Source organism: Talpa occidentalis, unplaced genomic scaffold (assembly GCF_014898055.3).
Source record: "Talpa occidentalis isolate TD23 unplaced genomic scaffold, MPIMG_talOcc4v2.1 talOcc4.14, whole genome shotgun sequence".
In the NCBI taxonomy this organism is placed as follows: Eukaryota; Metazoa; Chordata; class Mammalia; order Eulipotyphla; family Talpidae; genus Talpa; species Talpa occidentalis.
In genome coordinates, this window is record NW_023601433.1 from 65,370,677 (window position 1) to 65,396,879 (window position 26,203).

Consider the following 26,203-nt stretch of genomic DNA (forward strand, 5'->3'; position numbering starts at 1 on the left):
GTCTAATTAAGATTACATCACATTGTAAAGGGCACCATTGTGTATGCACTGCTTTTTTGCAGTTTTTAGTGGTTCAGCCCATTTGAACAGTAGTTTGGAATAGAATTTTTTAATGTCTTGATAACTCATGGCTTACTCATGCTACCTCTTAAGATCTATCTCAAGGAAAGAATCCCAAAGAGTAAGAGGCTTTTTGCACAAAGATTTTTCAAAGCAGAACATTAATCATAGTGAAAAAAGTTATAAACTTTTAAATGTCAAAAAAAGGTGAATGGCTGCAGTAAATATTTAAATAGTAGTTTTGTTTTAAAGATTTATTTATGTATCCAAGAGCTGGGGTACAGGCCAGAGGTGTGGGGGGTGGTGGTGAGAGGATTCACCAGAGATAGAGTGGGGAGCAGGCAGATCTACTGAAATACACTGCTGAGGGGAGCAGTGGGCAAGACAGGAGAGGTCTGCTGCGCCATGTGGGTAGCTCCCTGGCCGGAGATCAAACTCATGCTTCAATGACTGTGATAGCTTCATAGGGCTGACGCTTAACCCCTTGTGCCACCAGAGAGGCCCCTTAAATGGTAGATTTTTAAAAATATATCACATGAAAAATACTATAATACTTTAAAAATTGGAAAAAATAAAATATTTTATGATTCTAATTATGAAAATAATATCTATAGATTTTTCAAATTTTTTCATGAAAAATGAAAATACCATCATACTATCATGATTGTTTCAGTGGTAGAACTATGGGCAACTTTTGTTTTTTCAGTCCATATTTCCATAGAGGCAGCATTCCTCTTATCATTAAAAATCCTAGTAAATGTTAGGAATTGGATTTCAGATATTGAAGTTCACTGCATGGCTACTGTGCCCAGATCCACAACTTGCTCCTCCTCTCCCAGTCTGCATCTGTGGACCTAAGTAGTTTCAGTACTCAGTCCTCTACCCAGACAGCCTCAGGTAGAAGGGATTAATCTGGAAAATCTGGAAATGAAGCTGGCTTTGTCGATTGTGCTTTCCCCCTTGTCCTCCAAATCCACTTGCCACTCATGTCAAGGGAACAAACCTCTTTTCTGAATTTGTCTATTTTCTCACTTAGTGGATAACCAGGTATTGCCTAGATAGAGGAAATTTGCAAAATATCAAATAACAGAGCACAGATTGAATAATATCATCTGTAGTGACTCAAAGAGAAGCAGCCATGTAAAATGACTGTAATTGCTGTAGTCATAAGACATAGCGTTGTCTCCTTTTTTTTTTTGTCCAAAACATTATACTTTTGGGAATTGTGTCAACATTTATTGAATAAAGTAAATGTTCAGGATGGGGGTGGCAGTTCCTAAGTCTTTTCCTCTGAACTAAAGAGCTAAGAATTCTATTCCTCTGTTTCCCAGTTTCCAGTTGCTACAAGCTATTGGGTTGTAAACACATATTTCAGTAGCTCATCTTCACCTTCATTATTTGTAGTGCTTTCAGAGAGGACAATGGCCTTTTTTTATTTTGGAAACAGGTGTTACGTAGCCTGGAGCTTGAAAATCTCATGTGTTGTGAATACTAATTAGCTGTTTTGGTTAAAGAAAAAGGTGGAGAAAACAACTCCAGCAGTTAATCAGTGTACTTATAGTTGGGTGGGGGAGACACTGCTGTTTCTTACTTTTTCCTCCCTGCTTCTTCCCTCTTTAGACAAAGCCTGTTGCATTTGCAGTTCGGACAAATGTCAGCTACAGTGCAGCCCATGAAGATGATGTTCCTGTGCCAGGCATGGCCATCTCATTTGAAGCAAAAGATTTTCTGCATGTTAAGGAAGTAAGGAACATAATTTGAATTTCTATCTGCTTGATTTTTCACCTTGAAGCACTGTTTACTTCTTACTGCTGTGAAATAGCATGGCCTGCAGCTGCTGTTGTATAACACACTCACAAAATCAGTGCCTCTCAACCTTTTCTAATATAAATATAACCTTTCTAAAGAAGAAAGAAGCCATAGGCCGCTTGCAATAATGTCAAGGCTCCCCTGGGCTCTGTGACCCAGAAATTGACAACTACTGGAGGAGATGATCCTTTTTTATGCTTAACCTGTACTTTTTCTTCAACCTTGACTGTGTGTAGTTTCCCCCACATGTCTCCAGTTTAGCCATCTGGAGAGAGTTTAGTAATAATATCTAGAATTCATAATCTCCTTTCTGTTGACAATGTCTTACTCGGGTCACGGTGCCCTTTGGTACATTTCCTTGGAAACTTCCTTGGTAAATTTCTGCAATGGGAGAGAGAATGGTAGGAGTTAGGGTCAATGAGGCAAGAACCAGATATCAAGAAACTCCCTTTTCCTGTTTCAAAAGTCTCTACATTCTGGTTGACAGTGACTCAGTGTATACATTGTAAAAATTCACCATTAACTGAGCTTTATTTTGAGTCAATATTGATTAAATGTCTGCTGTACAGAACACGGAATTAAATGACCTTAAATTACCCCAATGTTCTCAGCGTGAGTATGAGCTTTCCTTGGACCTGGAGGAATTTACCACTGGATGATACATCCAGCAGGATGATACGTCCTGGGGGCATCTGTGAGTCTGAATGCTCATTCCCCCAAAGGCTGCAAGCAAAGGGGCCGATGATGACCTCTAAAAAGAACCTAAAAATTTAAGAGTCTGCTATGTCATTAATTTTTAGAAAGAAATGCAAAATATTGGCAAGGAAGAAAGGTAAAGTATTTCAGAAGTGATAGTTTGCCTCGAGCACAGCACGAGGTTAGGTTGATTCAGGGTGGCCTCCAGGTGACATGTGCTTAGTCTTTTTCCATCATGGAAGGAAAAGAAAAACAGAATGGATATTCTGGTTTGAAGTATTCAAGAAAAGAATTGAAAAATATTCAGTTGAGGGGAATTGACCCAGATGATATTTAAGATAAAATATTTCATCCCTGAGAGAGAAGTTGTCACCATAAGTGTAAGTAGAGAAATCATCTCCTTTGTGGACACTGTATCATGGTAATTATTAACTGGCTTGCACACAGCTAAATTTTGTTCTGAGACACAATATTTCAGGCAGATTTCAGTATTTCTCTCTCACACTTAATGCTGCTAATTAATCTGATTATATAAAAGGAAAATCTTTTTAACACTGTGTAGTTCCTAATGGTCTCTTGCTAGGAAGAGCTGTTAATTTTTGAGCAAGCAGTTTATCCTACTCAGGGTGACAAAGGCAGTTGTGATGGAATTCATGCAAGTCTCAAGGCGGAACCCAGAAAAGAAGGTAGAACCAAGCCTGCAGCTGGTTGCTGAGCCACCACAACATTCACATGCTCAGCCTGTGAACCTAAGGGTCTCTTAAATTGTGATATTTTGGGCCTCCCCTGGTGGTGCAGGTGGTTGAGCGCAGCACTGTGAAGCTGTCTGCAGCCTCTGCAACACGGGTTCGATCCCGGCCAGTGAGGGTCCCACATGGTGCAGCAGACCTCTCCTGCCTTGCCTGCTGCTCCCCTCAGCAGTGTATTTTGTCAGTCTGCATGTTCTGTTCCCCGCTCTGTCTCTGGTGAATCCTCTCACCCTCCTGCACATCTGGCCTGTACCCCGGTTCTTGTATAAATAAATAAATAAATAAATAAATCTTTTTTAAAAATTGTAATATTTGAGGGCCTCCCCTGGTGGCACAGTGGTTGAGCGCTGGGCTGCGAGGCTGCCCGCAGCCTCTGCAGTGCTGGTTTGTTCCCCAGCCGCCGGCGAGGGTCCCACAAAAAAAAAAATAAATAAATAAAATAAATTGTGATATTTGAGGCATAGTTAACTGTAATTGCCATAATATTTCTCTCCACTGAAATAGCTAATTTGGAAGAACTATAAGTAGAAGATTTGAACTTCTGTATACTGATCGTAATCATTTCTTGATTTTGTGTTTAGAAATTTAACAATGACTGGTGGATAGGGCGATTGGTTAAGGAAGGCTGTGAAATCGGATTCATTCCAAGCCCAGTCAAACTAGAAAATATGAGGCTACAGCATGAACAGAGAGCCAAGCAAGGGAAATTCTACTCCAGGTATGAGAAAAACATCAAGTATTTGTGTCAAAGTCTTTTTACACTGTCATTTATAACAGAATGCTGTTATTTGCTATATTCTGTGGTTTTTTATGTCTGTTAAGAGACAAACTGGTGATATAACAGGGTGGTCCCCAGGAAAGGGGCAGGTTTCAGGAATCTGTTACAGAGCAGGAAGAGGGGCAGCCCAGACCCCGCAAACCTGCCTGTTCTAAATAGGTTTTGCCATCCGGTGCATCAACACAAAACATGAGACTTTAATGGGAAGGAATTTTATTACAATTAGGAAACAATACAGAAAAGGCAAAGAATCTTGTTTCTAATTGAAGCACCCGAGTTACCCGTCCCCTTGTGGGTAAAACTCCATCCAAATGGGATTGGCCCAGATCAAGGCCCAAAAGCCTGTCCCAAGTCTAAAGCACCTTTCAGTGGGGACCCACAGAAGAGGGTCAGAAACAACCAGACAAGCCCAGAAGGAAAAGAGCAAAATCAAAATCAAGATAAAAGCTGCCATTGTCACCTCCCCACGGGTCTCACCCACATCTGTGTCACCCAGTCCACGACCAAAAGACAAGCGCAGTTTCTTCACGTGTCTCTAGGCTCCATGTGCCTCCTCCAGGTCTCCTTCTGGCTCCATCCTGCTTCCTTCCTTCCGCAGTCTCCTCTGCAGCTTCTCTCTCTGCTCAGCTCCACCCTCCCTTGGATGGGGCAGGGAACCTGGAACCTCCCCCTTTCCTGGGGACCATCCTGTTACAGTGATATGGTTTATTGTGCTGGCTCTAAATAAAGAAGTAAACTGAGACAAGCTCAAAATTGTCAAAAAAGGTAAGTTTATTCAGGAGGAACAGAGGAATTACAATTTTGAACTTGCAAAAACCATGTTAAACTGCACACAGGTTTCTTGAAGGTTTGGGGTAAACAGTATTTATGGCCAGGGACTGTAAAGAGGGAGAATTCATTGGCATGTACTAAAACAGAAAACAAATGGACATCAACCCTGAAAATTCCCTGAGAGGTCAAAGCCACCCCAGCCTTATAAAGTCCAATCCAATCCACTTTGTGAGACAAACCTGACCTAAGTCACTTCTTGTTCATGTCTCTGGAAACCAGAAATACGGCTTCCCAAGGTAAGTGTCAATTTTCTGTAACCCAGGCCCTTATGAGGAATCAGTCTCTCAGTCCTTATCACTCCTTAAATTTTCTTTTCCCAAGGGTACATGCATGAGATTTTCCATTTTAAATTGAAATTCTTTCATGAATGATAGCATCACAAATTCTGAATTTTAAAAACTTCATCCCAGCATCTGATTTTTTAATTTTATTTGGGAAGAAATCAAATTAATTATTATCATTCATGATAACAGCTAGGGTCATAGAGAATTAAATTTGTGCTTCAGTGCAGAGGAAATTCTTAAGTCTCAGTCTTGCTGGCTCTGAGTAGCTGGGGGAGGGGTTGGGGGCGGGGATACTAAGTGCAGTGTCTGTAGCTGCTGGTAGGGCAGGACGCCACTTTAGAAACGACATCTCAGACATCACTGATAAATAGCAGCTCTTGAGGTCTGTTTCATTTTCACTTGAGAAACTTAATTTTTAATTCTACTCACTGTTACACACTTAACTGGAAACTCAATATGAAATGGGTTAAAATTGCCTTAATGCACAGAAATTAGATGGTTTATGTAACAGACAGGGGCTGAATTATCTCTAGACAGAGTGAATTTTAAACTGAACTCTTCCCTATGAGAAGGAAAGTTGTATGAGCAAGTCTTTTCTTTAATGTGAATAGCTAAGCTTTTGGATTTTTTTTTTCCTGGCTTCCTTGTTACTTGTTTATATGAAGTTGTATAATCCTTTATCAATGATAATGTTTTAGTATTAGCAAGAATGTTTTTCAATACCCACAATCAAAATAGAATATGCTTTTTGTTTTGAACATCCATCTTCATTAACTAGTATTTTATAGCTAGGTACAATTAACTAGTATTTTAGTTCAGAGGGGTTCTTTTCTCAAAACTTCTGCCCCATATTTGAATTGTAACTTGCATTTGTTAAAGATTGCAGCATGCACTTAGCCATATAAAAGTAGAGACATGTAGACAAAGCACGTGCATTTTACCTGCAGGATGTTGAAGGTATGATACTAGTTATTCAATTTCTAGTGTTCTGTTGACTTCATTGTGCATTTTCCTAGTCTCCATATTGATAATGGTGTCTTGCTATGACTTAATATCTTGTAATGTGGAAAATTTCATTTTCATGGGACATAGATACTAGCGTTATCAATATAGTAATATATACAGTTGATGCTTGAACAACTTAGGAACTAGGGGCCTTGACCCCTGTGCAGTCAAAATTCTGCATATAACTTCTGAATCCCCCCAAATTTAAAATTGACTGAAAGCCTTACCAATAATGTTTGTTTACATTTCTCTTAACCTCCAGTGATGCTATTTATGTATGGTCTGTGTTTGTATGCATAAGTTTTGATAAATTGCAACCCCCTATAATAGATTTATGTGGGGCCTCCCTGGTGGCGCAGCGGTTGAGTGCTGAGTTGCGAAGCTGCCCGCAGCCTCTGCAGCGCTGGTTCGATCCCCGGCTGCTCCCCAGCCACCGGAGGAGGCTCCCACATGGCGCGCAGACCTCTCCTGCCGCCCGTTGCTCCCCTCAGCAGTGTACTTCCATCCTTCTGCCTGCTCTGCTCCCTGCTCTGGCTCAGGTGAATTCTCTCACCCTCCCACACTTCTGACTGTACCCAGTGCTTGTATAAATAAATAAGTAAATAAATATTTAAAAAAAATAGATTTGTGTGTATTCTATAGTACTAAATGATAGATTATTTTCTACATATAGTTTATGTGTTCATGACATAACTTTTACATATTTTTTTGATATTTCTAGGCTATGCAGTTCTTCTTGAACTGCAAATAGTTACAAATATAAAAAAAATTTCCAATATATTTATTGAAAAAAATTGCATACAACTGGACCAGTGCAGTTCAAACCAGTGTTGCTCAGAGGTTGACTGTACTTTGTTGAGGTTTGAAATTTTCTCAGCTGGGGAGTTTTTTGTTTTGCTTTTTAGTTTGTTATGGATAATACAGAATTTTCCAGAGTTTTCCTGCCAAATCACTTGAAAAGGGGCTCCCTGATCAAATTAGTTTAGAATAGTGTGAAGTAATAGAAAGTTATTTTAGGATTTTGTTCAGAGCCTCTGACATGTTGATATGCACTGTGAATCTGAGTGGAGTAGGGATGTTTTTCTTATATATACCAAAATTATAAAAATTCTTTCTGATTGATATCTTATGAGTTGTTTTTTATAGAATACATTTTGGAAAATTTGGGGTGGATTTTTGCAGCGAGAGACTAGTGTATCTTTCTCTGCTTCTTCATGTACAAACTGAGAACAGAAAAAGGCTTCTCAAAGAGCATGAAAGGAAGTTTTGCCAAAAGTTTTCTCTGTCTCTCAACTGTGTAGCCCTGGTCTAGCACCAGTGATTAGCTCAACTTTGTACAATCCTTTGAAACCAGTAGGTATTGTAGCCTCCACTTCACAGATGAGGACACAGGCTAGAAGAACTTAAGCAACTTGACCAAGGCGGCGCAGTTAGAACCAGGAGGAAAACCCAGTCAGTCAGACCAAAGCCTGACACCAGGCCCACTGGCGTGCTGTTCTGTGAAGCACATATCCAGGCCTGGGATAGTAAAAAGACTGTCATCATCATTGTCATCTGTTATTAGTTATTGTATTAGATATAATATTTTTGCTTTTGCATTTTTCCTTAATGAACTATAAACCATATTTGGGGACCATAACAGCTTTACAACTTATTTTAGGTTACTGTAGGTAGCCTTATAACTGTATACATATTTCTTTTATTTTTCTTGATTTTATTTTATCCTGTCTCTTTACCCAAGCTTTTGCCCTAAGTAGGTGCAACATATTTTTACTTGCTTTCAGAGGTTTTTGTATTTTCCTCCTACTTTTATTAAATACAGTTTTAAGGACATAATCGGAATTCAGTATTTTAAAACTCTGCTATATACATTATAAAAGTCAACAAAAAATCAAAGGCATTAGAATTGGGACACAGTTCAAGAAAGTGGCATTTTTACAGAATTAAAAGGTAAGGGCAAATTTACATTCTGAACTTTTGGCTATTTGCAGTATTTGCCACAATTCAAATAATACTTTGACTGTTATTAAAATTCAAAGAGAATGCAAAACAAACCCATGCTAGAACTGAAATTAGACTTAGTATTTTAGAAAAAGAAAAAAAAACACTTTTGGAAGAAAATGTTTTGGTCTTGGTAATGGGTATTCTTATATAACTGCCAGAACTGCTTCTATTAATACCACTTCTTATTACTTTTACATATTGCCTGGTATCCTTTTAAATGTACTGGAATATCTCTTAAGAATCCTAAAATGATGTGAAGTCCTCCTGTTAGCTGCTTAAAATTTTAGATGTTTGTCTGCTTAAGCATTAAAATGCCAGAATAGTAGTAATAGAATTCAGCTCGTGATTGGTATTTTTGTGGCACTTATATTTTCATATTGATATTTATTTAAATACCACCTTTTGATGCACAGACACTATGGAAAATTCTTTCAATTAGACCCCGGCTTGGCCATGATAATAAAGGCCGGGCAATTAAGATCGTCTTGTGAAATACTATGTCAATACTGCGAAGTGAAGGCTACAATACCTACTGGTTTCAAGCAAATACTTTTTGAGATGTTCCTTTCCATCTTTGTGTATGAATGGGGCCATTTCATAATATGTTATTTTGCATGCTGGTAGTTTGGTAAAAAATAACATAAATGCCGTTGTTCTAATATTCATTCCAAAATTTCTAAGACATTGGAGCATGTCTTGTATCCAACTTTGGAATCTGGTAGTTCTGAAGTATATGCTCTTCAAATAATTTTTAAATGAGCCAGTTTAAATCCTCCATGTTAGCCAAGCTGGAGAAATGTTCCAGATACTATCTGGGAGTGAGTGAACTCATATAACACTATGTTCTGTTCTTTCATGTGCTTTTAAAGGTTAGCAAGTTTTGGTATTGCGTGTTTTTCTTTTGTAGGTTGCTCATGAAAGCTAGAGTTCTTTCAGTCTAAGTATAAAGTTAGAATCAAACAAGAAGGAAACAATAAGTTTTGGTGTTAACCTTAAGGTTCTATGCGTTGCTTCAGAGGGTCTCTAAAATAATAATCAGAGGAAATCTCTGCTGTTATCTCTGTGATCCTAGCAGAAATGTGAAGACTGCTGAAATTGCCCTAATTCTCTTCCATTTTTCTCAGGGCCTCTTAAAATTAAACCTTAAATTTGAAACAGAAGTTTCAAGGGCTCCAGCAACACCCACTGGAAAATTATTATTTGCCTCCTTAAAGGAAAGGTAGATTAAAGGTTCATTAAGGACTCAATGAGTAATCAAGGTTTATTGAGCACTATAAATGTTTTAATATCTGAAATAAGTATCAGATTTAATATAACTTTTTGCTTTACTCCAGTAAATCAGGAGGAAATTCATCATCCAGTTTGGGTGACATAGTACCTAGTTCCAGAAAATCTACACCTCCATCATCTGGTAAGTAAGTGATAAGTACTGAGTGTTATATATTGCATTTCATTCTTTCTAGACCCTAATTGTGTGAGTTTACATACAGAAAACACTATGCTCTAGAAGTGATGAAAATGTTCAGAAATAACATTCATATGCGTTTGGAACAAGGTGGGGGAATTTTTTTCTGGATTTGAAAAAATATGTCAATATGCTCACTGTAATTTGCTATAGATGATCAAAGTAATGTATTTAACTTTATCACCTCCTCTACCATGGTACCCAATACATTGTCATGGCAGTAAATGGGTGAATGTCCACCAACAACTATAATGTGATGTGAGATGTTGGACTCGATGTTAAATAAAAAGAGAATGATAAAACTCTAGAAAAGTGAGGAAAGGGGAATGAGGTGACAGTGGAGCAACTGGCCTGATGTGAACTCTACCTGAAAGGCTCTGCAGAAGACATAGGGATGTGTAGAAGTATCCAAAACAGAAAAAGCACTTATGGGAGGAATAATTATTGTTTTCTTTCCAAAGCAGTGGAAAAGGACACCAACTTATATTTGAACTTCAGATAAACAACAAATTATTTTGTAGTGTAAGTAACTATTGTATGAAACATGTTTCCACTAAAAAATTGTTTATCTTAAATTCAAATTTAATTGAATTTTTATTTGCTAAACTCCAATGTGAGAACTTAGAGGTCTATATAAATAGGAGAAAAATTTGAAAAATTGTATGAAAGCTCAGGATCAGAGTCATACTTTGCTAAGACTTAAAATTGAGAGTCAGAGTAAGATTACAAGGTTGGCCAGCAGAGTGTTCCAGCAAAATGTCTTCAGGTGTGATGTTGAGGAACTTAGCAGTGGGAAGATGTCAAAGACAGAATTGTGCTTATATGGGGAAATTAAGGAACAAGTTGCACTATGACTAGTATGTCTTAAGAATAGATTCCCCCTTTTACTAATGACCACCCCTCATTCCTGGATGTTGGCAGCTTATAGGGACCAATCAAGTACTTCTTAGCGAGAATTATAGGACATTTTAAGTGAGCAAAATCTGAGAGCAATAAGAAATAAGTAATTTTATAATACCTAGTGATTTCAGAAACCATGTACCTGTAACTGGCAGTAATTCTAACTTGCCCCAAATGAAGTAAAATATGTTGGAAATTGAAACCCTTTTAAGTGTTATGTAAGGCTTATTTCATCCTTGAGCAGCGGGGAATGGATCTTTCTTACATGTACAGGGAAAGGAGGCTTGTCTCTGCTACTTCTCACATGTTTGCAGTCGCAGGTATTATGGGGTAAGCCTTATCCTCTTCCCATGTGTCTTAAAGACTGTCTCAGGGAGTCCAGAGAACTATCATGAAGCTCCTAAAATAAGAAAATGCTGCATCACGTTGTGACAAAGCAGCAGCCCTGCCTGCGGATGGCAGCCCCCTTCTGTAGACCAGGGAGATGCTTCCAGTCCTCTAGCCCTGCAGTCTGCTGCTTAGCATTCAGTAGTATACTGAGAGCAAACGCATGCATTCTGAATTCTAAGTTAGTGTATTTGTAAAATAACATTTCCTTTTTTCATAGCCAGCTGTTTGTCATTACTAAAAATGCAGTTCAATTAAGAGTTTAATAAGGATGATTGAGAACTTTGCCCAAGTTTCATATAGTTACAGGACTTTTTGAATACCAAAAGTAGGAAAACACTAGTGATTCAGTGGACCACAGAGATAATTAAACAGTTACAACATTTTATAAAAGTATACATCAGGATCCTGCTGTAATTCTCATTTCAATAGCACATCTTATCTAAAGCAAAACTTAGAGAGGTTACACACACACATTCTCTCTCTCTCTCTCTCTCTCTCTCTCTCTCTCTCTCTCTCTCTCTCTCTCTTTTTCTTTTTCTCTCTTTCTCTCTCTCTCTTCCAGGGAAACTGTCTAACCTAGCAAATGTGCATTGGTTTACACTTATAATTTTCATCTTTGCTTCCCAGAGGCCCTGTCTACAATTCAGCTCACCTGTTGCTAGACCACAGACTGTAAGTGTCTGCCTAAAGTAAATATACTTGGATATTCTAAGGGATCTGGAAAAGTTTCCCAGTTCACTTCTGTGTAATAGCATGCAGCCAGCTGCACATCCCCTGCCCACACACTTGAGCACACACTTGTTACCCCTGCACTCCACTCAACTAGATACAACTAGGCACATGTATAAGATTACACTAAAATTTAAGAAAATGTTTCCATGGTTCTCTACCAAGACACAGTGTATGCTAGTGAGAAAAAAAAAAACTTTTCAAATTTATAGAAGCAGTTTTCCCCAAGTAAATACTGATGTTTGTCCAGTTATGCCAGTATAATAATGTAATTAAAAGGGGGTAAATTTCTTCATTTAAGTAGAACAATCTAAGTCTGATAAAGTATACAGAGCAATAAAAAGATTTGCTCATTCTCTTAGTAAATTTCTTTAATGTGTTTTGAAAGTGGCCAAGTATTTTAGGATTCCCTCTATTTCAGAATAAATGCTTTTAGATTTAAGTTAGCCAGAATTAGTACATCAGAAAGTTCTCAATTGGAGTTTTGAGCCCTTGTATACCAAATACAGATAAATTTCAAACCTGACTTTTAGGATATGTGGGTGAATAGCCAAGCATGTAGGCAATGTCACCACTAAACTTCTTATGCATTTCCCCTATTTCTATAAAAAATATAAAAAAAAAAAAACCATCCACACATCACAGCAGACCAAATTGAATGAATAAATCATAAAATCAAATCCATGAGCTTTGTCATCCTAGGGTCCTGTCAACTCTGACAGGCAATTAAGTGGGCTCAATTTCCAAAAGGCTCTTGGGTGGTACTGTCCCCTCAATGTGCCCTTTATAAACCCAGCAGAAGATGGGAAAAATAAAGGTATATGGGAATTTACTTCTAGAAGGAAACTTAATTGATGTGGGTGAAAATATACTATAGAAATAATGAAAAATTTACCTGAATTCTCTCCATCATATCCAGTAAGACACAAATGACATGCTTCCTAAATTGGAATTCATGGAAAAGCATTATAGGGTGCAATAAAAGCCAGCTCTCATTCAAACCCCTGGGTACACTTTATAATGGTTCCATTGCGCACCATGTGCTGAGCCTTTCAGCTTATCAATATGCATAGATGAGACAAAGAAAAAGACACATTTACTAGGTAAGTCTAACTAAATTAACCCTAGCCATTATTACCTTCACTGGAGAAAAAGATCATACCTCATCTTTATGCAAGCAAGAGCTGATATTTGCAATATTTTGCAAACAATGCCAGGTAGTCACTCCTTCAAGGATTTTTGACCTAATCAAATGAAAGGGACTGATGAAACAAGAGATCCTAGTTTTCAAAAGGCTTAGTCATCTAATACCCATAATAACTTCAAAATTGAAAAATAATGTGAGGCCTGTCAGCTGATCGCCTGTCATCTGAAAAGGTTAGCAGTAGCTGTCAGGAGGAAGCCATATCAGCTTGCGCATCATGAGGAATGGTAGTGGTTTCGCATCATCAAGCTGTCTGTTATTTCACAGTGGTAATTGGTTCTTAAATCTGAATGTACTGTGGTTTTTGTTAGAGAGATAACAAAATTGTATAATACGATGCTTTCCGGGGATGAGTAGATTTTCTTCTTTCCTTCTCCTGGACTTAACCTAAACCAAGAATAATTTTCTAGTGATCTCAACTTTATATCTTCCTGAGTACTGACACAGGGGACAGAAGCCCACTAGGGAATCCAAGGGACACAAAAGAGAGCATGGGGTTGAGAAGAGACCTCCCAGAAGACGCAGCCTGGTGCAGGGACAGGGTACAGATTCGCCGAGCAGAACGAGGTTCTGAGTCCTGGCTCTGCTGTGATTTGACAGAGAACTAGTCCCTTAAACTCTTTAAGAGTTTATCTTTTAAATGTTAAACAGTAGAGAGTTGATAGTAATTGTATGTGGAAGTGTCTATCTTCAAGATGACACTTGATCTTCAAGTGCTGTATTTTCAGGTCAAAAGATTCTAAAAGTGAAAGCACACTGAACAATGAGCCTAAGCTTCTCGTTTCCCAGAAAGCAGGGCAGTCGCTTACTCTTCTGGGTCCTGGTACCTCTCCACTCTGGTGTCAAGCCCAGTAACTATATAAGTCATCGGAAGACTTGTTTCATTTTATTAGTCATTTCATTTGGAGACCATCTGATTCAGTGTTTTCTAATTAGTCTTCAGTTAGGCCTGCCTGAGGGTGCCCGCACCACCTCCAAATCACTTTAATCCTGCCCACCCAGCAACCTGCCCTGAATCATTGGCCTCATGTACCACTCCTTTCCATTGGCTCAACCTACAACTTTCTATTCTCTCTGTCCCTCAAATACCTGTTGCAATTCTAGTGAACCTTTTCACATCACCCTTGTTTTCCAACTAAACCAAGCAAAAGAAGAAATCTGAGGCACGCTGTGATAAAGGTTTCTGGTGCAGTTGGTTATTATCTAAAAACTGGTTTGAGAGATTGTAAAAAGTGAGACTAAATGTTCTGTGCTACACTTATATACAGTTCATATGGAAAATAGCAATATTACATTTAAAACTACAACATGTTTCTCTAAAATATTTGAGAGATTTTATATAAAATGCATTTGTATAAGCAAACAGATATTGAGGGGCTCTTTCAGTTTTAGATTTAATTGCATTGCATTCTTCACGTGCTTTACCTTTAAATTTTACTTTGTTTACCGTGCTGAATACTCATAATAGGATCTTTTGCTATGGTTAGTTTTATTTGCTTTCATTTTATTTTTTTTATAACCTGTTTTTCCTCTCCTGTCTACCTGATGATTTTTGAATTGTTTGTCTGTATATAGCTATAGACATAGATGCTACTGGCTTAGATGCAGAAGAAAATGATATTCCAGCAAACCACCGCTCCCCTAAGCCCAGTGCAAACAGTGTAACGTCACCCCACTCCAAAGAGAAAAGAATGCCCTTCTTTAAGAAGGTAACATTAACTTCCAAGCTCCCATCTGTCCACCTGCTCAACTGCACTGCGTCACATTTCTAGTCCTGTTGACTGTCTGCGTCCTTTGACAAGCCAATAACATGCATGCTCTGTTATTCTTTGTTTCTTTTCCATGCTGCTGTAGCTAAGCAGAAGCAGAAATCGGTAAGTTTACATTGACATAAGCTGTGTTTATCCTGCCACTGGCATCATTAGCATTAAAGTCCACAGTTGATTAGCTACAATCATTTATGTCCTAAGAAAAGAACCTAGCAAACAGCTAATTGAGTCCATGCATTTCAAGCCAACTAAATTCAGTGAGTGACCTGTTAAAGCGCCATTACAGTACTTATCCTTTTTGATGGAATAATATCTACCACCAAGGGAATTGGTTTAAAACATACAAGGGTGTCCAACACTGACTACTCCATAGAATGCACCTCTATTGTGCATGCTTATTCTGTCTGTCTTTGTCTTTCTTTTTTCCAGAAATTTAACTTATAATCAAGCATATTAAACCATTATTAGATTCTGATTTATGATATCCAGATACATAGCTTGTACTAAAAAAAAAAAATTCAATTTTTAATTTAGTCAGTATTTAAACTTCTGATCCACTAGGTGCAAAATCTGCAGATGAACAAGACCAGTGGAAAACTGCAGGCTTGTTTTGGCGGTTTACTGTGAGTTTTTCCTATTGTCATATATAAATACCTCCCCATGTTCTTGCCTCCTCCATCAGTCAGATTTCAGCATCTTGCCTGTTGGACAAGGGGGCGTGGTCGTATGTACAGCCTTTGCCACGGCCCACCCAGATTACACAGCGATGCTTCTTATGCCCTGACTGGAAACTGGGGTATCCCTGAGCTCTCTTTATTCCATAATCTGTTCCTCTAAGCAGCTTTAAAGCAGTATTTTTTAAGGTCCCCCCTTCAGTTTCCATCCCTTCCCTTCTTTTACACACCACTTTCCACAGCCATCCAGGCTCTCTTAGAGTCACCCTTCCCCCTGTCACCGAGTCTGGCACAGCCCTGGGTACAGCGTGGCACACAGGTGTGGAGTGAAGTCAACTCTGCTATGAACTCTTGACGGGGCCTGAAACCTTTTCCTCTGCATTCAAGTATCTTGCTCTGTGGAGGAACTTTTAAGTCATCAAGAAGGTGTCAGATATTAAACTGGGAAGTTTTATTTTTTTTAATGAATTATAGTAATTTTAATAATGGAAGACCTCAACCGAAACACATGGATTTTGTGTGAACCCAGAAGGTCCCAGCTGAGGTTCCTCCATGACAGCGGGCCCATCTTTCTGGTCCTGTCACCTCATTACAGCTAAAACTTGCAGCCAAGTAATGGTGCTCATGTTGCAGAAGCCCAGAAAATCAGCATTACTGAGCCACTTTGAACTTGACAGAGCAGGAACATGAACCAAAACCAGATTAGTCAAGACAGATTTTTTTGAGGTTTGCTTACTCTTAAATCCCAAAACTTTAAAAACGTTTATCATCATATTTCCACTAATTGGAACAAAATAAGATGAGCAGGAGAATATAGGTCAAAAAGAGTGTTATTATTAATAGGGCACAAAGTACCAATATTCCATCAAATAAGGTAATTTCTGTAGCAACCCTATTAAGAACCTGATTGATTACTACCAGCATGGGTAACCCTTGGCTAGTTGGCAGTCACAGATCAAAGATCAAAGGAACCAAAGACCTAACCAGAACCGGGCCACTTAATACTTAAAGACTTGAAATAGAATTTCTTGGTAGTTGCTACTAAAATGCATGCAATTTATATTCCTAATTCTAACAGCGGAAAAGATATTCTTATACTGCATAGTTATAAGGACTTGGCTTCTAAACATTTTTAGTATGATCCTAGGTGGTATACTTGTGATAATCCAAACATGCTTATGATGCCTTCGGCACTGGTATTCATTCTTCTTATGTTATCAGTTATGTGGTCAACTTCAATGTAGATTTTGAAAACAAAAACAACGTGAGATTCAGCAAAAGATTGTTTTCCATGTTTTAGGTTGCTTTTTAGAGTGATGCTTGTGTGGCATTTGTGCTGTCACTGTATTATGTTTGTCTTGTTTTTTTTTTCTGTTTAAAAATGTGTTTTGCCTTTACTGTGTCTATTAAAATTAATTTTGAAAACTAGGTAAAATTTTAAGCAGTAAAATTTGACAGCACAGTCTCAGTAATATTTTCTCCCTTCCAATTATATTGTCTGTGACTATTGGTGAAATCTCAGATGGAAGCTTTTCAATTTGAAATGCTTTTTACTCCTCCCTTAAGCAAATTAAATTCAATTGAAGTCAGAAAGTTGAAATGAGCAATTTTAAGCTCAATGTCCTCAAGATGGTTTCACATTTTTTAGTTTAAAGAATATTTCTTTTTTGCTCTGATTCTGAAAACATTTTTTCAGATATGGTCTGCTAAAAATGGAAAGATCCATGTGACAATGATTTATTTATCCCAGCATTTATCTCTCAATTCTGCAATAAAAATGGTCTTGTTTTCATCAATTTAGCACTTTTCTGTTATAAACAGAGCCAATTTCAATATAACCAAACAAATTAGCTGTTGTGTAAGTTTTTAGAAAAATTTTAATCACTTCATTTGAAGCAGTCAAGAAATTTTGAAAGTTTTTAGAAATTGCTAAAAAATTTAGCTGCTAGCCCTCCTCTTCCAAGAAAGAAATGTTATTGTGGAAAGACATAAATCAGTGATGTAACAGAAACACTACCTGAACAGTTCTTGAGATGCATATTAGATATGCAAGTTGATAATGAAGTTTTTGAGGCCACTGCAGATTGTTTGATTGTATTATTACACATTAACTAACTTCTTTCCAAGTTTTTAAGTTCTGAGGTGAAGAAAGCAAAAATCCAAAAACATTAATCACTAAATAGTGAACAGTGATCCTACTTGGTATTTTAATTAGCTTGTGCATGCTAATTAAAACTCTCACAGTAATAAATTCTCAAGTATTTGGTAATGAGAGTTAAATGTTTTGAAATTAGGTTTTATCCAGGTAAGACAAACATCTAAGACACAAAGGTAATATGACCTTTTTTTCTCTATAATTAATCATGTTAGGTCTCTTCATTAGAGTCTTCAGAAAACTCAAATGCATCTAAAAAGCAGCATTAACCTCTGGCCCAGCCTGAAGCACCTTTCTGCATGAGGCATGTTTCTGTCTGTTCTCTCAACTGGTTTATATTCAAAAGCAGCACCTCCTGCTTTAGAAATTACTACCAGAAGCTTTTCTTGAGGAGAGCAAGAAAACTGTAGATAATTCAGGATCTTGAAAACTTTAGGAAAATAAACCCACCAGTTTTTGATTGGGTTTATTTAGGTAAGAATCAAGCAAAAAAAAAACAAAACAAAACAAAAACAAAAAAAAAAACTTGATTTGTCTGGAAAGCCTGTAAAAGAATTCAGAAAGAGCAGTTTATACGTGATGTAGGTTCCCCTGCCTGTTAAACATCTGAAGGCCTCTCCTTTCTCTGCAGACAGAGCACACACCTCCTTATGACGTGGTACCGTCCATGCGACCAGTGGTCCTAGTGGGCCCTTCCCTGAAGGGGTATGAGGTAAGTTGCTGCTGATCTTCGCAGGCTGAGCTGCTCTGTGACTCTACCTCCCTCTCCTGACTTCTGAATTTAGAACTTAAAAGAGCTCCTAGCAGAAAAGTGAGTTATTCAAGCTGCGATATAGACATTACTTCCTATTTTGTTTTCCTGGTTGTTGCTTTAGTTTACTCCTTCCTGGAAATAGTATCAAGTGGAGACTGACTAAAACCACTTGCCACATAATTTATTGTCACTAAAACATCTGGACGAGTTCAGAAAATTTTCTTTTTAATTGCCATTGTATCTGAAGTCAATAAAATTGTGGAGACCTTGCGTGCTACTTTCTCCAAATCTTAAAAGGAGTACAATTGTTTTATTATGTTTTTAATTTGTTGCTTGCTCAATTGTAGGTCACAGATATGATGCAGAAAGCATTGTTTGATTTTTTAAAACACAGATTCGAAGGGCGGTGAGTATTTTATAATCCTGGGTTTTGTGGACTGAGATGACAAAACCTGGTGGGACAGGAATCTGATCCCTGGAGAAAACTAAAATCTATATGGTGGCAGGAGGTCATTCCACTCAAGGTCATGCCACTTAATCTCACTCAATAACTATTTGTCTTATTTGCTCAACAAGTCCTCAGCCTAGGTTATCCTACTCTCCACCTCTGTACCTGTATCTGTTAGCTAAACTTGACCCCATCCCTGCTGAGGACCATCCTAAATTCATGCTCGACTGGGCCTCAGCACAGGCCAGAAATCACACTTAATATCCACCTTCCATTCACTTCTCCAGTCTTCTAAATGACTCTCCTACCATCTCCTCTTCTCACCAACATCTAATACCTGTTCTCATATCTCCGTCTCCCCTGATGAACTTGCTTCCTGTTTCTTTGAGACCACAGAGGCAGACAGAAGAACCTACAAGAGTTCCCACCATCACGTGTATGCCCATGTATGTGTCAGCCTAAGCACTGATTTTTCTTAGTATGTTTTCCCTACCAATGGCCAATACACCCACTTGGGTAATTAGACCCATTTCTACACCCCCACCCACAATCCACTCTATTTATCAGTAAGTCTTATTCTAATGGCAATTCTTACCACATATAAAAATGTGTTTATTTCTCCCTCTGACCTCATATCCCCCTCCAGCTATGCCATTTCTCCATTTCTTTGCAGCAAAACTCCTTGAACAACTTGTGTAACATGCTCTGTTCTCACATTCTTGAACCTACTCCTGTTACACTCCCCCCATCACACAGCCAAAACTAATCTCATCAGCTCACTGATGTCTTTTCATGTTGCTAAATTCAGGAGTGAATTCTCCTACTGGACATGGTGAACTACTCTGTCTTCCTTTAAATACTTTGGTTTCTGGAACCACACTTTCATGGTGTTCCTTCTGTCTCACAGCTGGGTCTTTGTCTCATTTGTTAAAAATCACAATATCTTTAGAGTATGTGGTTTCTCTTCCATTCCACCTTTTATCTTAGCACAGAACAGTGTTTGGGTACGTGTGTCTGTCACCATGGAGAATCTGCAGAGTCCTTTAGTTTTCTCTGTTTTCTTCCCTTTTGGTGATTTCATTTAGTGTCAGACTTTTAAACAGCATTCCTTTTGCTGGCCTGTCCCCTGAATCAAGACCCATATGTCCAACTGCCAATTGAGCATCACCACTAAGGTGCTGGTGGGCTTCTCACACTTAACCCACTAGCTGGCCCCCAAGACCTGGCCCTGGCATAGTCTTCCTTACTTCTATTCAGTTAGTACCTTCTTGCTCTCTCATTGTTTTATTTTTTAAAAATAATTACTTATTAACACAAGAACTATGGTATAATCAGAGGCCTGAGAGGGTGAGAGAATTCACCAGAGACAGAGCGGAGAACAGAACAGGCAGACGGACCAAAGACACTGCTGAGGGGAGCAGCGGGCGAGGCAGGAGAGGTCTGCTGCACCATGTGGGTTTCTCCGTGGTTGTCCGGGAATTGAACCTGCGCTGCAGAGGCTGTGGATAGCTTCACAGCATAGCTTTCAACCGGCTGCACCACTGGGGAGGCCCCTCGCATTCTTTTAGATATGAAAGACTTTCTCCCTTTGATCACATCTGCTCCTACAACCATATTTTATTTATAATGACTTTTGGCAGGAAAGGCAAGGAAGGGTAAGGAAGGGAATTTCATAGCAGGACAAATATTGTTAGTGCTCAAGCAAAGGGCTGAGAGACAGAGAAGAGAAACTATGTTTCAGGGTTGAACAAAAAACTTTCTAATCAAAGTCTACCTAACTAAATGATCCTAATTCGATTTTCTTTTTGTTTTCCATGACTCTATGAAATGTTTTATTGTGTGCCAGGAAACACAGCTTGGTCTTTGGGCCTTTGGTGTAGTCCAAGGCTGCCCCTTTCTGGCCAAGTATTAAAGACATACCTCTGATGGGCCCGTTTAGTTTTCGCTCTGTTATTCTTGGCTCTTTGATTTATCATAATTTGGAACTGTCTACATGAGTGTGCACACCCAGAAACTCTGCGAGATTCGGTCCTGTGTTTTCCATGACTGAGTCAACCCACTGCCCTTTCCTAAATGCCAAAGATAGGAAAATGCTTTGGAATTTCCTGACTTACCCTTCTACTTCAACCTGAGTAGGTTTTGAATTTGGAAGAATAGGTTCCTGCCATCGGTGTGCCTGGGACCTGTATTTTAAAGTTCGACCATCCAGACTGATTTCATTTAAGAGACAAAAACATACTTGGAGGCTTTGTCAATCTCTTGTTTCTTGCCAGACATAGTTTCCATGTGACTTTATTAAAGAACCTTCTTGGCTCATCTTCACTCCTACAACTTGAGTTCAGCAGTCTAGATCTGTGACCACCAATTAAGGATCCTGAAAGGAAGTAATATGGCCTGTAAGGCAGAATTTTTTATTTATTTATTTATTTTTTTATTTTTTAAATGCATTTTATTAAAAACTGCGTATGATTCACACATCAGTATGCTTTCTACAACTCAAATTAGGCAAAAAAAAAATTCTTTCATTTTTCAAAACCTCTGTATCTGAGGTAAGTAATGAAAATCAGTGTTCCTTCACAAAAACAATGCTTAAGCTTATTTTCCTCATGTTTGTCTTATCCTTTGCTCATTTTTTTTTTTATTTATTTATTTATTTATTTTTTTAATTTTATTGTTATATTCCCCATACAATTGCAGCCCCCCATTCTGACCCCAATCCCTCCCCTCCCGCCCCCGCCCCCCTAAAAGTGTCTCTGGTTCATAGTTTTTTGTTGATTTTGATATTCACTTTCTTATAGTTATTCATTTTCCTGGTCCCTTATTTAAGTTTTCTAGATTCCTGCTATGAGTGAGACCATCCGGTATTTTTCTTTTTCTTTTTGGCTTATTTCGCTGAGCATGATCCCTTCCAGCGCCATCCATGTTGCTGCAAATTGCATGTGTTTATCTTTTTTGAATGCTGAGTAATATTCCATGGTATATATGTACCACATCTTCTTGATCCAGTCATCTATTTTTGGGCATTTGGGTTGTTTCCAAAGCTTAGCTATTGTAAACAGTGCTGTTATAAACATAGGGGTGCAGGTGTTCTTTGGAATTGATGTTTCTGTGTCCTTTGGGTAAATACCTAGGAGTGGAATTGCTGGATCATATGGAAGCTCTATGTTTAGTAGGTCCAGAAATCTCCACACAGCTCTCCACAGTGGTTGGACCAGTTTGCACTCCCACCAACAGTGCAGAAGAGTTCCTTTTTCTCCACACCCTCGCCAGCATTTGTTGTTGCTAGTTTTTTTAATATGTGCCATTCTCACTGGTGTAAGATGGTATCTCATGGTAGTTTTGATTTGCATTTCCCTGATGGCAAGTGATGTTGAACATTTTTTCATATGCCTGTTGGCCATTTGCATTTCCTCTTCAGAGAAGTTTCTTTTTAGCTCTTCTGCCCATTTTTTGACTGGATTATTTTCTTTGTTGTTGCTGAGTCTCATCAGCTCTTTGCAGATTTTTGTGATCAGTCCTTTATCATTAGTGTTGGGTGCAAAAATGTTCTCCCAGTTGGTGGGGTTTCTCTTTGTTTTTGTTATTGTCTCTTTTGCTGTGCAGAAGCTCTTTAATTTGATGTAGTCCCAGCTGTTTATCTTTGCTTTCACTATCACTGCTTTGGGTGATGTGTCTGTAAAGATGTCTTTGATGTGCAGATCACGTAGTGTTTCGCCTATATTTCCTTCTATATATTTTATGGTTTCAGGTCTTATGTCTAGTTCTTTAATCCATTTTGAGTTGATTTTTGTGTATGGTGTGAGGTAGTGGTCAAGCTTCATTCTTTTGCATGTAGCGACCCAGTTTTCCCAGCACCATTTATTGAACAAACTTTCTTTGCTCCAATGCATAGTCTTTGCTCCTTTGTCAAAGATTAGTTGACCATAAATCCGTGGATTTATTTCTGGATTTTCTATTCGATTCCATTGGTCTGTATGTCTGTTCTTGTTCCAATACCATGCAGTTTTGATGATTATGGCTTTGTAGTATAGTTTGAAGTCTGGGAGTGTAATGCCTCCATTCCCTTCTTTTTTTTCAGGAGAGCTTTGGCTATTCGGGGTTTTTTGTGATTCCATATGAATTTCATCAATAATTGTTCCATTTCTTTGAAGAATGACATTGAAATTTTGATTGGAATAGCATTGAATCTGTATATTGCTTTTGGAAGGATGGCCATTTTAATAATGTTTATTCTTCCAATCCACGAGCAGGGGATGTCTCTCCATTTCTTTGTGTCTTCTTCTATTTCTTTTAACAGTGTTTTATAGTTTTCTTTGTATAGGTCCTTTATCTCTTTTGTTAGATTTATTCCCAAATATTTGATTTTTTTTGTTTCAATAACAAAAGGGATGTTTTTTTTTATTTCTTCTTCTTCAGATTTATTGTTTGTGTATAGGAAGGCTACTGACTTTTGCATGTTGATTTTGTATCCTGCCACTTTACTGAACTGATTGATGAGTTGAATTAGCTTTTCTGTGGAGTTTTTGGGGTTCTCTATGTATAATATCATATCGTCTGAAAATAGTGATAGTTTGACTTCTTCTTTTCCTATTTGGATTCCTTGGATGTCTTTCTCTTGTCTTATTGCCCTGGCTAGGACTTCCAGTATTATATTGAAAAGCAGTGGTGAGAGTGGACATCCTTGTCTTGTTCCAGATCTTAATGGAATTGCTTACAGCTTTTCACCATTGAGAATGATGCTGGCTGTTGGCTTGTCATAGATGGCCTTTATGATGTTGAGGTATGTTCCTTGTATCCCAAGAATTTCAAGGGCTTTTATCATGAATGGGTGTTGCACTTTGTCGAAAGCTTTCTCAGCATCTATTGATATTATCATATGGTTTTTATATTTCTTTTTGTTGATGTGTTGGATAACGTTGATTGATTTTCGGATGTTAAACCATCCTTGTGCCCCTGGAATGAATCCTACTTGGTCGTGGTGAATTATCTTATGGATACATTGTTGGATTCTGATGGCTAAAATTTTATTGAGGATTTTTGCATCAGTGTTCATTAGGGAGATTGGCCTGTAGTTTTCCTTTTTAGTGTTGTCCTTGTTCGGTTTTGGTATTAGTGTAATGTTGGCTTCATAGAACGTGTTTGGTATTGTCCCTTCCTTCTCAATTTTTTGGAAGAGTTTGTGAAGGATAGGCACTAATTCGTCTCTGAATGTTTGGTAGAATTCATTTGTAAATCCATCAGGTCCTGGGCTTTTGTTTTTGGGGAGGTTTTTGATTACCATTTCAATTTCGCTAATTGTAATTGGTCTGTTTAGGTGTTCTATTTCTTCTTTATCTAGCTTTGGGTGATTGTAGAGTTGTAGGAATTTGTCCATCTCCTCTAGATTATTAAACTTATTTCCATATAACTGTTCATAGTAGTTACTGATTATTCTTTTGACTTCTGCTGTGTCCGTTGTGATTTCTCCTCTTTCATTGATGATCCTGTTTATTTGTGCTTTCTCCCTTTTTTCCTTTGTGAGCCTGGCTAGGGGTTTGTCTATTTTATTGATTTTTTCAAAGAACCAGCTCTTGGTTTCATTGATCTTTTGGATTGTTTTTTTAGTTTCAATTTCATTTATTTCTGCTTTGGTTTTTATTATTTCTTTTCTTCTACTGGTTTTGGGGTTTTTTTGTTGTTCTTTTTCTAGATCTTTGAGCTTCGAGATTAGGTTGTTTCTTTGAGTTCTTTCTTGTTTCTTGATGTGAGCTTCTATTGCTATATATTTTCCTCTTATTACTGCTTTTGCTGCATCCCATACATTTAGGATATTGGTGTCCTCCTTGTCGTTCAATTCAAAAAATTTTTTAATTTCTTCTTTGATCTCCTCATTAGTCCAGTGGTCTTCCATTAGTGTGGTTTTTAATCTCCATGAGGTAGGAAAGTTCCTTGCCTTCTTTTTATGGTTTAGTTCTAGTTTGATGCCTTCATGGTCAGAAAAGATGGTTGGTATGATTTCAATCTTGGTGTATCTGTTGATGTTTGTCTTGTGCCCCAGTATGTGATCGATCCTGGAGAATGATCCGTGTGCGCTTGAGAAAAATGTGTACTCCGTTTTTTTGGGGTTTAGTGTTCTATAGATGTCTGTTAAGCCCAATTGCTCTAGGTCCTTATTTAGAGCTTTGGTTTCTTTACTTATTTTTTGTCTTGTTGATCTATCCATTGTTGATAGTGGTGTGTTGAAGTCTCCCACTACGTATGTGTTTTCTCTGATGTCTGTTTTCAGAGAAGACAACAGTTGTCTGATATATTTTGGTGCTCCTTCGTTTGGTGAGTATATGTTAATGAGTGTTATTTCTTCTTGAAGTATTGTCCCCTTGATCATAATGTAGTGACCATTGGGGTCTCTTTTTATCTTTTTGAGTTTGAAATCTGTTTTATCTGATATAAGTATAGCTGTTCCTGCTTTCTTTTTTGGCCCATTTGCTTGTAGGATTGTTTTCCATCCTTTGACTTTGAGCCTATTTTTATCTTTTGTAGCTAAATGTGTTTCCTGGAGACAGCAAAAGGTTGGGTTTTGTTTCTTAATCCAGGCTGCAACTCTGTGTCTTTTTATTGAAGAGTTTAGTCCATTTACATTTAGAGTTAATATTGATATGTTAACATCTGTATTTGCCATTGTGTTTGTCTTTCCTTTGATTTTATTTATTTATTCTTTTAATAACTTTTTTTTTTTTTGGCCTTCTTTCATTGTTATTCGTCCCTCTGAGGTTCTGGCTTTAGGACTCCTTGTAGTATTTTTTGGAGTGGGGGTTTAGTTGCAATGAAATTCCGGAGTTTCTGTTTGTCTGGGAAGGTCCATATTCTTTCTTCAAAGAGGAAGGAGAGCTTTGCGGGATAGAGTATTCTTGGTTGGCATCTGTTTTCTTGGAGTCTGTTGACTATGTCCCTCCACTCTCTCCTTGCCCGTAGTGTTTCTTCGGAGAAGTCTGATGTCAGCCTGATTGGCTTTCCTTTGAATGTTATCTGTTTCTTCCCTCTTGCCAGCTTCATTATTTTTTCCTTGTCCTGGATTCTTGGGAGCTTTACTATTATGTGTCTTGCTGTATTTTTCCTTTCGTCGTGGAAGTTTGGTGTTCTTCTTGCTTCTTGTATATCAATTTTCAGCTCCTTCTTCACATTTGGGAAGTTCTCTTCAATTATCTCTTTGAATATTTTCTCTGTTCCTACTTCTCTCTCCTCTCCTTCTGGTATTCCTATAACTCTTATATTTCCTTTCCTCATGGAGTCAGATAGTTCCCGAAGTCTTTCTTCATTCTTTTTCCTTAGTACTTCTCTTTCCTTTTCTGTTTTGGTTCTTTTTATTTCTGTGTCTTCAAGAGCACTTATTCGTTCTTCCATTTCATCAATTCTGCTTTCATTGCTTTTCCCAGAATTCTTTAGTTCTTCCACTAATTCTTTGATCTCCTGCATTTCTTTTACTTCCCTCTTTAGGGACTCAATTTCATTCTTCTGATCGT

The 26,203-nt window shown here is 38.0% G+C and overlaps 1 protein-coding gene across 6 annotated transcripts in view; it reads left to right on the forward strand.

Annotated features, from left to right (window-relative positions):
• Nucleotides 1-26,203, forward strand: part of CACNB2 (calcium voltage-gated channel auxiliary subunit beta 2) — a 317,634-nt gene that overhangs the window by 275,449 nt on the left and 15,982 nt on the right. For 5 of the 6 annotated variants that reach the window (XM_054695110.1, XM_054695111.1, XM_054695113.1 and 2 more), the window contains 6 exons: nt 1,681-1,803; nt 3,896-4,032; nt 9,551-9,627; nt 14,480-14,613; nt 18,134-18,214; nt 18,604-18,662. In XM_054695110.1, coding sequence (XP_054551085.1) covers nt 1,681-1,803; nt 3,896-4,032; nt 9,551-9,627; nt 14,480-14,613; nt 18,134-18,214; nt 18,604-18,662 — 611 coding nt within the window. Of the gene's footprint in view, nt 1-1,680; nt 1,804-3,895; nt 4,033-9,550; nt 9,628-14,479; nt 14,614-15,234; nt 15,297-18,133; nt 18,215-18,603; nt 18,663-26,203 lie in introns of all 6 variants that reach the window. The other variant, XM_054695114.1, reaches the window with a different exon arrangement.